The following is an 18,125-nucleotide window of genomic DNA, read 5'->3' on the forward strand; positions in this document are numbered from 1 at the left end:
GAACCTATTATTTCCAAATTTTAAGTCGATTTTTAACGTGTACAGTTTATTCTTCATAAAACCGAACACTTAATGAATAAATAAAAACATCCCCCGGACAGGATGTAAAAAGATAACTTGACGTCCGGGGGAAAAGAACAGTAGGTCACCCTATTATATTCTTTTAAAGATGAGTTAATATCACGCGGATATGGTCAATTTCCCATATATAAAAGATCTCTAAGCGTTAAAGTATATATCAATCAATCTTATTGTGAAAATCTCACAGATTGATTCATGTCATCAGTGAGTATCATCAAGTGATGACAAAGAGAAATTAACAATACCGACATACAAAATGATATGGAGCAAGATAAGCCTTTATATTTTTCGTTTTTTTGATTAATAAGGAATCGATAAGCGAGTTTCTAAGGCTATAACAATAAGAACCACAAGGGAATAAACAAATTTTCGGCAGACGTGGCATGCTCCACTTCAGTTATTAAGGGATAATGACGTCCATTGGCAGCACAAATTGTTTCACTCACTTCAAGAAGAATTCAAAAGAAGGAAGAGAAGAGTCGCTTCGTGTCCAGGGATTTTAGGTGAGCTTTTTTGACATTTTTATATATAATATTGATTATTTCGTTGTCCATGGATGATGAAGCAAATTTTATTTAAATACGGGATTGGGATGTCTAAAAGGTTGAGTGTATCTTCTATTCGAAAACAAAGTTGCTTCTTCAACACATGATTGCCATGTTGTTAGTTGAAGAGTCACCCAGTTGTACGTAATAATTCTTATGACTTCCCCCTGTTTCTGTATCTAGTATATACCTTTGCTAAGCGATTGGAATAGTTGCCTATAAATAATTTTTTAGGCAAATGTTACTCTTTTTTTTTTTACTTCATTATTATTCTAAGTCATAAATTCTTCTTTCTAGGTGTGAAATGAAGTTTGAGACGCAAATATTAAAAAAAATATTTTACTTTTTTAAATTGCCGAAGTTATATTTTTTTTTTACTTTTTACAGGTTATTAAGTTTATAATATCATTGATGCCTACTCAGGATATGTAATTGATTTAAATTAATGTCATATACTAAGAAAAGATTATGTAGAAATAGAGTCATACCTCGTGATTCGACCATAATTAGTTCGTTCTTGAATGATTGTGGATTGTGGAGAAACGACAACACTATACTTAAATCCTTCATTTTATATCTCTATATTCATGGTTCAAATAGGAAATGAGGCGATAGTGTTCGACGATCATTTTGCACTTAATTTTCTTGATTCAATTGTGAATGATTCGGTTTTAAAACATTGATGGCTTTGTGCCGTGAGTCTTTTAATTTTTAATCTTAAGGACACTTGAGCTCCTTATTTCTACATTCAAATGCAGAAGGCACTTGTCTGAAGTGGCCCATTTTTGAAATCAAAATTATGTGGAAGTCACACTACAAAGTGATCCAGATAAATTGGGAAAATATTTAAGGGCTTATAACGAACAAACTAGAGGGGATAAAACCATAATTATATTATTATTTGAAAGCTACATTTAATGACATTCAATGGTTTATAATGATATCCGTCTTGATAACCTTGGCCACACATCGCCGGATGCATTGGCAGGCACGGGTGTCTGTGCGCATCCAGCTTTGTCATTTTGCAGATAATGGACTTCTTCAGGGCCTTCACAGACGAATGATACTTGGCACAGGCCTCATTGCTCATTTAGTTCGTTCGTTATAAGCCTTGAAAGTGTTCCCAATTTATCTGGACCACCTTGTAGTACTACTGTATTCCATTTTGATCTAAATATCTATATCAGATCTGTCTCTGTAATATTTTTGTTTTGAATGGGTCCCCATGAAAAATACAATACAATGTTCAAGCACATTGTTCAAGTATATTTTACTAAATTCTTACCCCACTACTAATTATTTATATCCATTTAAAAAATGTAATTTTATTATTGTTATATAGTTTCAATACAACTTGTATTGAGCGTTTTCGCGTGACGTCAGTATTGTTGATGTCGGTATTTTGTGGGACTTAACATCCTAGTTTTATAGCAATGAAAATCCTTTTATTATTTATATGAAGGAAATAGTAAACTATTGAATGTCAAAGTGGGATCAACAAATATATGGACAGTCCCTTACTGTCTATAAATTTTTTAACGCTGAATTCCCTTGTTTTTATTATATATCTGACTCTTAAATGGTTTCAAAATATCTTATTACATCGTTATACAACCTTATTTCTGTGTTGTAGATACAAATTAACTATTTTAATAGGATATTTTCCTCTACTTATCCAACTTTTCTCGTCCCTCATAGATCACGAAATAGTAATAATTGTATAAATCTACCTATTTTGATGGGATTTTCAGTACATATTACTTCGATTCAATTCAAATATCACTCTTTATCATTGGCATCAAGTAGTATCCAATGCAAGTGTTTTGTCTTATTTTATTCATTAAGTCATTTGATGGATTTTTATCAAGATTTATTGGAAATTTGTCCATTTTATCTAGTAAACATTTCAACTTTGAGCCCTCAAAATGGTGTCTCCTTCAATTGTGATGTCAGTGAAAATACTCTATTTCTTCTTATGATAATTTTCTATTTTTTAGGGTTTAAATATATCTATATAGATTTTGTTAACATAAAAACAATCTTGAACAAAATTCAATGGAAAGTGCATATTAGTTTTTTTTACTTCGTTTATTATATATACAGCTCAAAATCCTTTGGCATATTTCGATCAGTTATGATGATTTTATTCAACTGTCTGGGATAAATTGGGATACTCAAGTGTGTTTTCTATAGTTTAGAATCTGTATATAATTTGTAACACTTTATTTAGGCCCGATATGGGATTTTTTGAATTTGTGATGGTAAATTTTTTCCCTCTTTTAACTGTAATTTGGATTGATTAAAATAATACTTTTTGATAGAGAGGAGCGATTCATGTGAAATTCATCAACCTTCTTGTTGACGTAAGACTATGAAACCCAGCACAATTTATTGAAATTACTTTCCATTTTTTAAATATCTAAGAGGATCTTTGATATACATATTTATTACCTACGCTACAAACAAAGAAGTCCATGGGTGAGTTCTAGTAAGCTTGAATGTTCAATCCGACTTAGAATTTAATTGAATGTAGTAGTAAAGAAGTTCATTACCAGGAATGTCAATTCGGTGAATTTTTAGGCTGGTCCGTTTTTTTTAGAATTGGTAATCTGAAGAATGAATTTTCTTTTCCTTGGTATTTGACATTATTATTTAATTCCTGAGTAGTGAACATCCTTTCCTAAATACATTCAATTATATTCAAAACCTGATTGAACATTCGTGGGTGCTCATAAAAGATGGAGCGTAACCCTGAGGATTTACTGCGGAGTTTTGAGATACGAATTGTACACAGGACTTTCATCACTGTTCATTACTCAGGAGTTAAATTACTAATTCCAAAAAAGCGGATCAACTAAGAAATACGCACAATTTAAATTAATAATGATGGATAAGAGATTCCATAGGAAATTTAAAAATGCAATAAGGCTCAGTAGTGTTAAAAAGGCTGAGAAACACTGCTCTAGACATTGATTAAGTGTATTTTTAAATGCTTTTCTGACACATAATTATTTATTTACATGTATTTGAAAAATGAAATGATTGTTGTAGAATTTCAATGCAACTTGTATTCTTATCATAAGTTGTGTGTTTGTTTTACATAATGTTATTGTATATAATCTGATAAGCACTACTTACTTATTTCTTTAGAAGAAGAAAATAATTTTTTTCATTGTTCTAAAAAGATCTCAATCGAAAAAATATGCTACATACTTAGATTAATTGTTACAGATAATGAAACTACATTATAATATTTATTATTTTGTACTTGAAGGGTTAGAACGGCACTTATTGATGGATGTAATACGTATACTCATTAGGCTGACCCGTTTTTGGGTCAATATATTTTTTTTTTACCTTTGTTCTACTTCAACTTTTCTTAATCATCTATATATATAAGTGTTAGCTTTCAGTCTGGAATTCCTAAACCGATCTGAGACTGCTATATTTTTTGTGCGATCGAATTAGTTCGGTCCAACAAAAAGCTTGGTCTGGACCGGTCTTATATAAAAATTCGGTCTAGACCGGTCCAAAGGAAAAATTTGGCATAGTTCGTTCCCCAAAAAAGGAGGCTGAAACTTTGCATGGGTGCCTCAATTGAACCTGGTAAGGCTAAGGCGGTGATGCCAATCTTTGGGGATGCGATAAAAATAAATAATTTTTTTTTTTTTTGGCTCAAGGAGACTAAATAGGGGGCAAGTTAAAAATTAAATTGTGACTGACATTTCAAAAGTAATAATACTAATCAGAGCTTTTTCTAAATTTATTCAAAATCGAAAAAGTTATTGAAAAGAAAATAAATTGGTGAAAATTGCAGTTTTTTTTTGTTTTGTTTTTCATGTGCAAAAAAAATAAAATTATTTTCAATGAAATATTGGATTCGTAGATAGGAATATAAATTTATCTGGAGATTTATTTGCATATAAATTAAACACTTAAAAATTGATATTTAAATGACATATTAGTCATTTTCTGAATAATTTTTCAATTGTTTTCTCTTTTTTTCATCAAAACTCAATTTTCAATATTAAAAAGAAATGCCACCAAAATGATGCATTTTGGACATCAAATTTAAATATTAACAGATATAGTATTGCCAATTTACGGAATATAGTAATAAATAATTTCTTCAATATTTGAAAAATTGAACCAGTTATTATTGAGGACTATTTTTTCGACATTCTTCTCCTTAACTTTTTTATTTTTGCCAGTACGAGAAATTTTTTCTTGGTAGTTTTGTGTTCTTTTTTACAATGCCAATAAATGCTATCAATTACTCGTGTTTGTTTTTTTCAACATTAGTGCAATATAGGTTTTTTGCAAATTTCTTTTTATAAATTTTTTGAAAAAAACATAACTAGACTACTTTTCCTGACAAATTTGTTCATGTACATATGTTGATATGTTATAACACTTTTTTAAATTAAGTCAATCGCATTGAGCATTGTCAATGTGATTACCCGCTCCTTCCTTGGCCAGAGCAACGCGTGGTAACCCTTTGCTACTACAATATAAAATTTCCTTCCATAATTTTTTTTTTATTAAATCATGGAATTATAAATCTAATTCATACCACAAATCTTATATACAAAATATCAACTAGTTAGGGAGTCCCGTACTTTTAAATTTATAAAGATACACGCTATTTATATTATGATACATTCTGAGAAAAAATGTTCCGGGATCTCTTTTTTAATTTCAAAGAAAAACCATTGTCTGTCCTAAAGTCCAGTCTTTTACAATTTATGGCATGCGATATTCCCCTAACAAAAGCCCTTCCGCCCATTGATTCCCATTTGTTGTTTACTGATCTCATATATTGTATTTTTGTAGATTAGAGGACCTGTAATTTCTGAATCTGTCAATTTTTCAGTTCCCTTATCAAATTCAAAAAAATATCCCTTGGTCCAATCTCCCTTCTATGTACAGTTATGTTTTTAAGAACTCTCTTGATCTCTAATTCCTGTAGATAGGTTTTCATTGAATTAATTAATATTATTGCTGTTCATGTACAAAAAAAATTGCCTACTGGTTGCAATCAGAAAAGGGACAGCCAATATTTGAGGCTTCTCAATCCATTTTCATCGGGGTACAAGTTTTGTTAAGTAGTCGGGTTTAATTTGTCTTAGGATTGGTACATTAGGACTGTTAGATCTCCTCCAAATCTGGTAGTAGTCCTCGGTATCAACTTTTTCCTAGTAATCCAAGAAATATGGGTCAATCTTCTCGAGGTCAAACTCTGTCCGGGCCATTACTATGATATTTTTCATTTGGGGTTTTTAGCACATATGAGACTTCCCAGGCCATCTTCATCAGGCTACAAGCCTGATTAAATTTGCAGAGAAATTGCAGAAAAGGGTTTTCTGCCCAAAAATGAAACAGTCTAATGTGAACCGTGTGGTTTATTGAAATCTGAATACTTACTATTCAATCATTATTGAAGGCTAAGATATTGAAAATAGTTCATCTTTCAAGAAATTAAGGCATAAACAGTTAGCTACTAAACAAGACACACCTGAGATGTCCAGCTTACGTACAAGTCAAGATAATGACTCTTGAACTTGATCTACGAATTTCCATTTGTGCACTCCAAGCAATCGGGGGTCTCCGGGACCACTGTCTGCGGCGTCTGCAAGTTCGAAACGTTGGAGAGGAAGAACGGCTCTGTCAAAAAGGCCAAACTGGATCCGTAGGAGTTCAAGAATACAGACCAGACCAATTTCGTTTAGTCCAAGAGGGTCTATGCAAGATATCTTTGGATTTCACACCATTATGTCTTGAGAGCTTTGAAAAAAGTTGGTGGAAAGAGCCTTGTGAGGGTAGAGAGGCACCTTTTGACACCAGCAATGAAAGAAATCCATGTCCTCAAAAGAGTCTTTTGAGTTTGTTTTTTAACTCTTTTTTGACACTTTTGGCTCCCTACAACCCTGATCCCAACCCCTTCGACTACAGCTTCGGGGCGTATGTCGAGGGAAGGACTACAGTATCCGTCATCGCTACGAAATCGAACGCCACTGACTGAAAACCAGATTGGAACAGTAGGTGCAAGGCCTTCAGCAGCCGCTTGTAAGCCATCATTGCCGCTAAGAGCGGCTACATTAATGATTTGATTAAGAGAACTCAGACCCACATTTATTTTAGTATTAATTTTGTTGAAATTCTATTGTTAATTAATACATTATATCTTGTTGAAGGTTAAAATTCATAGTGTTCAGATTTTAATGGACCACTCTGTATTCCCCATAATTATATATTTTGTTGTATTTTTTTCAAAAATGATATTTTCGTGTTTTTTCTTCCTATTTCTATAGCCCCGTTTACTATTTTAGTACGCGGAGGTTATATCTTTCAACACCATCCCCAACGATATATATTTACAATCTGTGTTTCTTCTCCGTCTCTCCCCCAAGTAAGCTTTAAAGAATTCTTTCTTTCTTCCTTCCTTCCTTCCTCCTCCTTCGTTTGTCTCTAGATGTTGAAGAAGATGGCTTGAAACTGATATAATATGTATATCCGCTTGTTTTCAAACATTATATTATGAATATCGTTTTAGCTCCTTCCCCTTGTGTCTTTTACTTCCTCAAAGCAAGGAGGATTATCAGTAAAGATAATATTAGCATTATGATCGTAGGATGGATGTAATTTGAGAAGTTCCCATCGGGGGGAAATGATAATTATTTTGTTAAAGTGAAGGAATTCATAATTCATACTGAGATAAATTCAATTTAACATTCTGTCAAACCATCATCATTTTTGTTATGTATACATCTTTTTACCTCATAAAAGATGTATATTTTGACGTTATTAATGTTTGATTATTAATCACCTCCAATACCGGGTGCCAGGGATAGTCAGATTATGACTATATTATGTATTGCAGAGCTGGGGAAAAGTCATTCTAATACAAGTCAAACGGAGTACTACTCAAAGTTGCAGTCCTTGAATATATTCATTGAGTTCAGTTTGAGTTCTCTGATTTCTTCTGGGCTCATTTCAAGTCCATGGTTACAATCAATTTTAATTGATAATCTGAAGAATAAATTTTATTTTCCTTAGCAGTTGTGATTGTTATTCAATTCCCCGAGTAGTGAACCTCCATTCCTAAATAGGTTCAATTATGTAAATTCAAAACCTGATTGAACCTTCGTGTGTGCTCATAAAAGATGGAGCGTAATCCTCAGGATTTGTTGTGGAGTTATAATTGTAAGTGCTTGTTGGAGATCGACATCGGAGCAAATGTCCTTTTTTATATCCTTCCTCTCCTGTCACAGCTGATTGTAGCTGATCTAATGAAACGTCATGAGTATTATTCTTTATCTCCTCCCAACCATTCTTTGAATTATCAGGGTTACCATGTGGTTTTTCGGTTTCTTTTCTTTTAACATGCCCATTGCACATAGGATTTTCATCACTAGTTGTAATATTTATAGGGCTTACAGTCTTTCTTTAGTTCAGTATAACATTCCCTCAAGTATTTACTTATAAGTTACTCGAATATTTTTATCGCGTTGCGAGTCTTTGAATTATGGATCCAACCTGGGTATGAGAGGTTTGAACGGGATGGTTATTTTATACAAAAAGGTACATAATTTATTTTGCAAGATATCTTATTTTATACTTGCGGATGATCAGTTGATTAGGTAATTTGTAAACTCAGGATTTTTGTACGATTTTTTTGACCAAAATGAAAAAAAAAAGAATCCTAAAATTATGAAAAATGAGCACCCAAAATATCAAAATTGAGCAATTTATATTGAAAGAAAAATACAATTGTAGAAACTTAATTTAAAGTGACTAGTGTTGTTTCATAATTATATTTTATTTTGCATTTATAGAAGATCAGGACATCGGAATTTGGTGCAAAAATTTTCTCCTTTGTGGCAAGATTCAAGGGGTATTGTTCAACAGTCAATTTTGCTCCAAATTTCACGTTTGTCTAATTGGCTGTTCTCGGAATAAGTCTCCTTCACATATTCAATCACGTAATCATAACCCTAACTGCATCATGTACATAGTTTTACCTCCAAAAAGAGATGTTTTTCACTCGAAAAACATCATTAGTATGCAAACTATCTTTATTTATTTCATACCAGTTTAGAAAAATTAGCAATTTTTCCAAAAAGTTCAAAGTGAGCAATTGATTGAGGGATCACTCACAAATCCTAAGTCTAGTAATTAGTTATTGACGATTATTCAAAGGTCTTACAAATGTTGGTTTCTCCATAATAAATCCAGTTTCAATTACTCAATTTTACAAATTACATTTAAAAAATTGTAAAGATGAGATATCAGTAGATTATATTTGATGAATGTCCATTTGATTGGAACTACAAAAAAGTCCCATATATCAAATGAAGGCTTTAAAGCAGGGATGCCATACCCGTGGCCCTCTTAATTTTTAAGTACGATCCACTACTCATTCTCACTTCAAGTAGTATTTTGTAGCAAAATTGTCACAATATCATTCAAAGGCGTACAAGCATTGAAAAATATTTCCTAAATGAAGGAACTTTTGAAAAATTATCCCTCTGGGGAATTTTTTTAAGGATGTATTTTCTGCAAAAAAGGGCATTGGATCAAATTATCCAGTGAAGCTAAATTTAAATACAAAAAAAAAAAAAAAATAACCAAGCCCCCCCAAAAATATATTCTTGTACATATCCTCTGAACGGGCTAGTCAGATTGGCCTTTTTTGAAGCAGTTTGGCCTACAAAAATTAGATTTGGCCTTTTATATTTGGTTTAAATTTGAAATAAAAATATTCTTTTATGAAGCCATTTTTCATGAAATTTAATTTAATAGGTTCTTTGGCCCATTAAAATATTTATAGTGGCAATGCAGTCCACTATATTAAAAGGTTGGACATCCCTGCTTTAAACTATAGTTAAATTTCTTGGGTATATCAATCCATCCCAGGGATTAGGATATAAAGGCCATATTTGATCGTAATAAGTAACATATTTATGAAATTATTTTATACATTTCGTCTAATATACCACGAATATACTCTTCGTAATTCACGTATTTACCCCTCAACACAAATATTTGGAACCAACTTTAAATTGATTTTCTCATTTCCAACTTCACTAAATGCGAATTAAGTCTCCATGAAAAACTAGTCTATCGTTGGAGATATTTGTAGCATTCAAATATATATTTAAATATCTTTTGGGAATAAATCAAACTAAATAATAATATGTTTTTTAAATGTGTTAAAGGGAAGCTTCTCAGCTTTCCTGTTCCGCGTTTATCGCACCTCCTTGCTTTGCTCCACCTCCTTTGAGCGTAAACTAACCGTTCTTTATCGTCAGCGATAAATGTTTCTTACGTAGAATTTATTTTAAAAGCGGTGTGGATATCTTTTTGGAAGGTTTTTTGTATTCCTTGGGAAAGGTCACGCCGTTATCTCTCTACCGAGTGGTTCAATAAAATCTAAACACTTTGAATTTAAAACAAGATATAATTTGTTAATTAACAATAAAATTTCAACAAAATTAATACTATAAGTAGATGTGTGTCTGAGCTCTCTTAATCATTAATGTAGCCACCCTCAGCGGCTATGATGGCTTCCAGGTGGGGGCGGAAGACCTGGTACACGTCATGGCGTCACAGTGCTGGCTGAAAGTAGCTTTGAGGGCCTTGGTATTTAGACACTGCAGGCCTTTCCCCCGACATGCACACAAAAGGTATAGTCAAAGGGGCTGTAGGTGGGCCAAGTGTCAAAAAGAGTTGAGTACAAAATACATTTCGAGTTGAGAGTCTTAGCTAATGAATTCAAATCAAGTCTGTAGTCTTTGATTCTGAGGTGAATGGAAGTCTTAAGTCTTACAAATATGGACTTAAGTCCACTTTCCTACCTCTTGTTACGAGACACAATGTGTTAAGAGCATTGTTTACTTATGTTAGTTTGTAAACAAAGCGACAGAGAGTCCCCGTCTTGCACCAAAATAATAACTCCTTGAATGATAATATTAGGTCGGAGAAAAAGTAATTGTGTATTTCCCGCCCTTTTTTGAATGACTAAGTATATTTTGTTCATTATTGGCTTCATAGGATAAGGCGTTGTAAAGATGTCATTGTATACTACAAACGCTTTTTGGTCAGTATTGTGCTTGGCTGGTTGAGTCGTGAATTATAGTGCGTCGAGTATTGAGGTCTCAAAGGAAGAAATTAGACATATTTCACAAATATTTACTAGCGAAAAGGGGAAAACGCATCGAAAGCGACCAAGAAAATTTAAGATGTATACGGGGCTGATACTCGTTCGGTTCGTGTTGCCCAACAGTGGTTCGAGCGAAAAAAATATTTACCTGCTAAATTCTGCCCTCTACTGTGGACAACTTCACCCTTTGAAGCTGCTGATCGAATGAAAGTGGCCAGCATTGGTGATAAGGAGATATCAAGACAACGCCAGACCGCACACATCATTGATGACGCGCCAGAAGATGTAGGTGTGCGAATGGGAAGTTAGTATGGATCCACCCAACAGTACGAACTTGGTAATAAGTCACCTATTCCTGTCTATGGCCACCGTGCTCAGGGGTACAAATTTGGCCACAATAGAGTCCCTTGAAAATTGAGTGTCTTAAGAGTTTTTTGCCAATAGGGGCAAGGGTTTCTACAAGAAGGACATTTTGAAGTTGGATTCTCGTTACCAACAGTTATCAAACAGAACGGGGCATACTTGGCTTAAATCGGATGATTATAACACTTCTTATAAGGCATAGAAACAAACTGAAAAATATGAAATTTATTTTTCCCCCCCCCAACTTAGTATTATTTTATATAAATATAGCTCGATTTTAATCACATAGAGGGCGCTCTGATAATTATTTTAAGTATATGCTTTTTTTTATAAAAAAAGATCTATTTTTTTATCATGCTTATGAAGAAGTTTAATAGTTAGGGAATGAAACAAACTCTTTCTTCTGCAATTAAGATTCTGGAGGACTGCCCTAATTAATGTTTGTAGTTCATTCATTTTTATGTCTATGTCATTTTCTTAATCATATTGAACCTATTAAAATAAAAAATAAATTAGAATTTAAGTCATTATTTGATGTTTTGTTTTTTTTCCTAAGCTGCTTAGAATTCCGGTGTGAAATGATTTTTATGTGTTTTTTCTTCTTTTCAAAGATACATTTTACTTCTTTTCAAAGATACATTTTACTTCTTTTCAAAGATACATTTTACTTATTTATGATATTGCTCGTCTGATAGTCATTAAAAAAAAGAGTCGAAATTCCAATTACTTTTTTATGTACAGTGTTGTTATAAATAATCACCGTCCAATCGATTATAGACCTTTTCTATCTACTCCTAATTATTTTCGAGATAGCGTTAATAAAAAAGCGTAAGAACATCAAGAAAAAATACAAGAAAAAACTTGCTGTGCGGGTTTAATATGCATTATTAGATCTACCGAGTGGTCCATTGAAATCTGGTCACTTACTAATTCAATCATTAATGAAGATTGAGTGATTGAAAGTAATATATTAAAGCATAAATAATTATTTACAAAAAGAAACAAACCTGAGCTCTCTAGGTTACGTACAAGTTGAGAAAATGATACTTTGAACGGAATTGACGAATTTCCATTCGCGCACACAATGTAGTTGAGTGTCTCCAGGACCACCGTCTACGCCGACAGCAAGTTTGAACAGACTGTCCAGAAAGCTATAAAAAAGGAAGGTGAAAAGAGCCTCGTGAGGGTGGAGAGGCCACTTTTGACACCAGTAATGAAGGAAACCCATGGCCTTTGTTGCAAGACTTTTTTCAATTCAGTCTTTTGAATTCTTTTTCGGAACTTTTGTCCCCATCCCCTACAGCCCGATGCCAACCTCCTCTACAAGACTTTTTAGGTGGTTGTCGAGGGAAAGGCCAGCAGTGTCCCGTCATCCAAACACCGAGGCCCTCAAAGTCACTGTCAGCCAGCACTGGGATTCCATGACAGAGGACTACACCAGCGTGTGAGAGTCTTGCAACAGAGGAGATGGGTTTCTTGCAGAGCCCTTCTTCCTCGGCAACATTTAATACTTGTTGACAGCGTAGACAGTGAGCTTGGAGTACGCAAATGATAATTCGTCGATCACGTTCAAGAGTCATTTTCTCGACTTGTACGTAAGTTAGAGAACTCAGTTCTACTTTGTATTGTAACTAATTGTGTATGGCTTAATAAATGGAAATATGAATTAATTTCCATCCCTGAATCTTCATGATTGAATTAGTAAGTGTTCAGATTTCAATGGACTACCCAGTAATCATATATATTTAATAAACTTTCTGTCATTCTTAATCCAGAGCAAATATTGATTGAACAGCCATTTTTTTTTTACACCCATGTTTATTGATTTATAAATGAACAATGATTCTAATTAATTAATATTATTATTACAATTATATAGAAAATGCTGGATCATGATGTTGATGCAGAAGCCATTCTCAACGAAGTTGGGAATTTTGGAACATATCAAATCATCCACTCCATACTGTACTTCTTCCCTGTTACGTTTACTTCGAGCTTCATTTTATCTATGGCCTTTACTGCAGCCGTCCCGGACTTCAAATGTTACTCTGATGATGTCTATGCTAATGTATTTAATTCCACGACCATGAATTGGAGCCCATGTCATTGTAAAGAGGATTGGTTTGTATTTAATCAAAATGTGTATAAATCCACAATTGCTTCTGAGTGGAACCTTGTGTGCAATAAGAGTCATTGGTTGCCCATTGCTCAGTCCATGGTATTTGGTGGAGTTCTTGTGGGAGGGTTTTCATTTGGAGTAATCGCTTCTACTTTTGGTAGAAAATTAGCTTGTGTTCTGTCCATCTCTATTTTGGGAATATGTGGGACACTCTCCGCTTTCGTATCAAATTTTTATCTGTATTTGGTTTTCCAGTTCTTGGCTGGCATTGGGGAGTCTGGATTATTTCAGGTTAGATCTAGGGACAAACAGGGCTGGTTTTAGCATGAGGGGGTCCTTTTTATTTATTTCCTTCTTTTAAAAAACATTGCGGGGACCTTTTTTTTATTTTTTTCAAAGAAAACTTATATTCGCAGACACTCTTTTTTAATAATTTGTGTGCTTATTTATAGATTACTTAAGATCAGGATAGACAATAGACATGCAACCTCGTTGATAGACCTTTGTAAATAACTAATAAATAATTATTCCATAAAATAACAATTGTAGAACATGGCTTTACCTCGCTAACATAGAAATACCTTATTTATTTTGTTATCAGCTGTCAATTCACACATCTCACTGGCTACGTCATGGCTATTTCATAATGTATTCTTTTTTTAAAATAAAGGACGTAATAAGCTATTTTATAATTAAGCTCCGTTTCCAAAAGGACAGGAATATAATTTCTTTTTGGTCACTCGTCATGTACATATCATATATAAATTGGCAATTTTATTATTTATATGAATAAATTTTGGCTATCATATACAAATAAAAATGTATAGATACGTTTTTTTAATCATTGTATTATACAGTATCGAATAAAATACTATTTAGGATTGTAACATTATGAATATATGTAATCCATTTCAAAAATTGTGGATAGCTAGTATGACAATGATAGTCCAGAGGACTTAAAAGATAAATAACAGTTGGCATGGTTGACCTAGTTGACTAACTACCAGATGATTTTGGGCCTTTTCTTTTTGGGGCTAAGTTTTGTGATACAATAAAGTTAAGGACGTGAGAAGGGATGAATTAATTTTTGTTAAAAAGTGATGAATCATGAACGCAGTCTTATCCCATCCTCCATTGAAAACCTTCATTATTGATAAAATCAATTAATCATTGAGCTATAGAAAGCTGAAAGATTTTATCCAAAAAAGGATTTAATTATTTTGAAGAAAGAGCTAATTTTTTATTTAGAGTTTTCTTATATTCCTTACAAATCTAACTTCAATCCCATATTTCCTTTATTAGTGAGTATGGAAGAAGGACTTCTTATTAAATTTCGTCGTACAAATACATTTTTTGGGGGAGTATCCATAACATAGTTATCATTATTGTTGTGTGAGTCCTTATTTAGAACTTAAGACTGCAATCATGTCAAGTTTAGTTCTGCATATCAGTCCTAAAAACTTATAAAGTTCGTTCCATGATGACGTCCCTCAACTTTTTTATTTTATTTTTCACAATCAATTATAGTACTGACAGTTCGAAGGATGAAAAATTTTAATATCCGGACCCAAGGACTGATAGGACCGGTCCTAAGACTGGACTGATACAACACTTATTATTATCATCTATAGATTACTTTAAATTAAGTGATTCATATTTCACCTATACGGTAAAATAAAATAATTCATTGAATGGAAGTACTAATGGTTATAATTGAGAGGTTGCGTGATTTATTTTATCCATATGTTACGTAATTCTTTACTTATTTCATAAAATGACGGGTTTTTTTTAAAAATAATTACTTATTTACTTTTTTTAGGGGTCCATAGTAAAGAGCGAGCTTCAAGTTTTTGTCCCCCAAAAATCGGCCCTGAGCACAATTGCCCTTTTATTTTATGGCTTTACTTATTTTTTTATAGACATCACACGTTCTCACTGTTGAAAATGTTGGAAAGAATCATCGTGTCTTTGTGGCAGTTTTGCTTAACATGTTCCTTGCCTTAGGATTTTGTAATTTAGCAGGAACGGCTTGGTGGTTGCGTGATTGGAAACTCATAGTGATAGCTACTGCTGTGCCCCCATTAATAACCCTGGTATACTTCCCATTTTTAGATGAAAGCTTTAGGTGGTTGCTATCAAAGAAGAGATATGAAGAAGCCGAAATAATTTTGCGTAAAATAGCCCGGGTGAATGGTCGGACTTTTCCTGAGAATTTGTCCCAGTTTAAAATAATTCATCTGGAGGAATCACATGCTTCTACAAAGGAGGACTCCTTCTGGGATTTACTTTATAGCCCTTCATTGAGATTTCGCTCAATTGTCTTATACTACTCTTGGTTTGTGGCTTCATTATTATACTATGGAATTACCTTGCACTCAACTGCCTTATATGGAGACGTCTATCTAAATTTTTTCTTAGCCTCCCTTGCAGAATTTCCAGGGAATATTTTCTCATATGTGGGTATGTATACATTCTTGATTACACTAAATAACAAAGTTTCAACTTTTTTTTAACCCTTGGATTGAGATGTTCCGGATTGCTTTTACTCTGAGAAACATGAAAATAATCTGTATAAACCGAATTATGCACTCCAGGGTGTGATTTTTTTATCATTTTTTTTTTACATGCATTATGGTGGTCTAATTTGACTTGAATAATTGTCTTTATCTGGTCCAGTCTTAAAAACCGGTGTTATCGGTCCTTAACTGTCGGGCCCTTGGAATTTTTCATAAGAATGTTGATGGTTTATTAAGATAGATTAGATATGTATTCAGAGCATTTGCAGATATCTTGCAAAAATATTCATTTATTCATTATAATGCAAATATATATTATTTTTCGTGACGGTTAGTGTTGGATCGGTCTAAAAGGATTGCAGTCCTAATAAAATTTGACAAACTAATATAGCTTGGTTTTTAGAATTTTTTTTGAAAAATAATCCAAAAATTAAATTTCAAATATCGACTATTTTGAAGAAAAAAAAGTAAAAAATCCATAGCTATTCTCAAATAATTAAATATTTTGGAAAAAAAATCAAAATCCATAGTTGTGCACAAAAAATTACTTTTTTTTGGAAAAAAAAAAAAATCAAAAACTAAATTTTAATAGATAATTTTCTGAAAAAAAATTTCATAAATCTATAGGTTTTCACAGCAAATTAATTTTTTTTGGAAAAAAAAATCAAAAATCCCCAATTATTCTCAATTAGTTAAATTTTTGAATAAAAAAATTCCAATCCATAGTTGTTTACAAAAAATTAATTTTTGTGGGATAAAGTAAAGGCCGTCCAGCCCATCCCCTGCGAACCCCTGCGTAATGAAAGGTTGATCTCTGTAGGCCCTGTATTCTCAACAGTTTTTGAGATGAATAAATAATATCACGGGCCACACTAATGAACCATTGGCTATAATTTTAATTGCAAATCAAATAATATAAACATAAAAGTCATCGACGTTTGAATATTTTTATTTGTAAAACTGTAAAATTTGTCATTTACTCAATTTCTACGTGTAAACTTATTCGAGGAATTGTGATCGATTGAGTCGAGATCTCTTTTCTCCTACTCGAATAATATATTATTTGCTTTACAATGTTATTTCCTTACTATCAAAAGCTTGCAATAATTGTATTACAACCATCCGCTGTCTCTAATTTTAAGATAGAAAGATAATGCATGAGGTATAAGGTCAAACTTATACAATGTACCTTCAGGAAACACACTAACTCAATCCTGAAGCAAAACGATGTTGACTAGTATTATTATATATTTATTCCTCCGTTTAACTGATTAATTATACTTGAAGGAATGAAAACAATTGGTCGAAAATGGACGGTCTGCCTTTCATATTCCTTTATGGGCATTGCGTGTCTGGTTCAAACAGTGGATCTGGAGAATTATTACTTAACAATAGCCATGACATTTATTGGTAAAATGTGTGGTGCTTCAGCCTTTGGGACTATTTACTTATATACCATCGAACTTTTCCCAACGTCAATACGAACATCCGCTGTTGGGGTATGCTCTTTTTGGAGTTATTTAGCAAGCATCCTTACTCCCTATGTTGCAAAATTGGCTCTTTACTATGGACTAAGTAATGTGGATATTGTATTTGGAATAAGCGCATTGGTGGTGGGACTTCTCATACTTAGTTTCCCAGAAACCAAGCACTACAAGATCCCCGAAACCATTAAAGAAGCCGAATCCTTTGGTCGAACTAAGTCATTAGATAAAGCTCCTTTACTTGTCTAAGTCCTCATATTATTTTATGTATAACTATGTAGTTTTTCAAGTCGTTTTATTAAATCCTCAATAAATAACTTTGTTTTAAGTGGGATCACACGAACCATTACAGACTCAATTATTATATGGTTAAATATGAAATGCCGTCTTTTTATGCGATTTTATAAAATTTTACAGTTTAGAGATATTTTATAGAGGAAGCATAAGATTTGTCTCATCAATCAAATCATCATTTTTAGGTTTTTAATCTTTAAATTAATTAATTTTGTTAATATGTCATGCAAAAGTTAATAAAAGCTAGTTTCAATCATTAAAATCGACTCTTATTCATATCACAATATACAGGGTACACCTTTGAAATATGAATAATCAATACTTTCTATTTTAACGAGATATATTCCCTTAGTTAGCCTTTTGAAGGCTTTACACGGCTTTCTTATGTATTATTTGGACATATCGGCCCAGTTTTCGTTAACAATGGCCTTAATAACCATGATGTTTTCGTGCCTAAAGGTATATTCCTGGACTTACCATATGGTGTTCTTCAAAGGTTTGGTGTAGAGTTAATATGGGAGTGTATTTATTTTGGCTAGAAATTGATGGTATTGCTCAGCC

General features: G+C 32.8%; 1 protein-coding gene across 1 annotated transcript; it reads left to right on the forward strand.

Moving 5' to 3' along the window:
• Positions 1-415: 415 nt before the first annotated feature.
• Positions 416-17,826, forward strand: LOC121116100 (solute carrier family 22 member 1). The gene is made up of 4 exons (XM_040710316.2): positions 416-584; positions 13,031-13,561; positions 15,190-15,730; positions 17,074-17,826. Exons 2-4 carry the CDS (start codon positions 13,034-13,036, stop codon positions 17,517-17,519), a joined length of 1,515 nt encoding a protein of 504 aa, XP_040566250.1. The 5' UTR covers positions 416-584; positions 13,031-13,033; the 3' UTR covers positions 17,520-17,826.
• The last annotated feature ends 299 nt before the right edge of the window (positions 17,827-18,125 follow it).

This window comes from Lepeophtheirus salmonis, chromosome 4, assembly GCF_016086655.4.
Source record: "Lepeophtheirus salmonis chromosome 4, UVic_Lsal_1.4, whole genome shotgun sequence".
Taxonomy (NCBI): domain Eukaryota; kingdom Metazoa; phylum Arthropoda; class Copepoda; order Siphonostomatoida; family Caligidae; genus Lepeophtheirus; species Lepeophtheirus salmonis.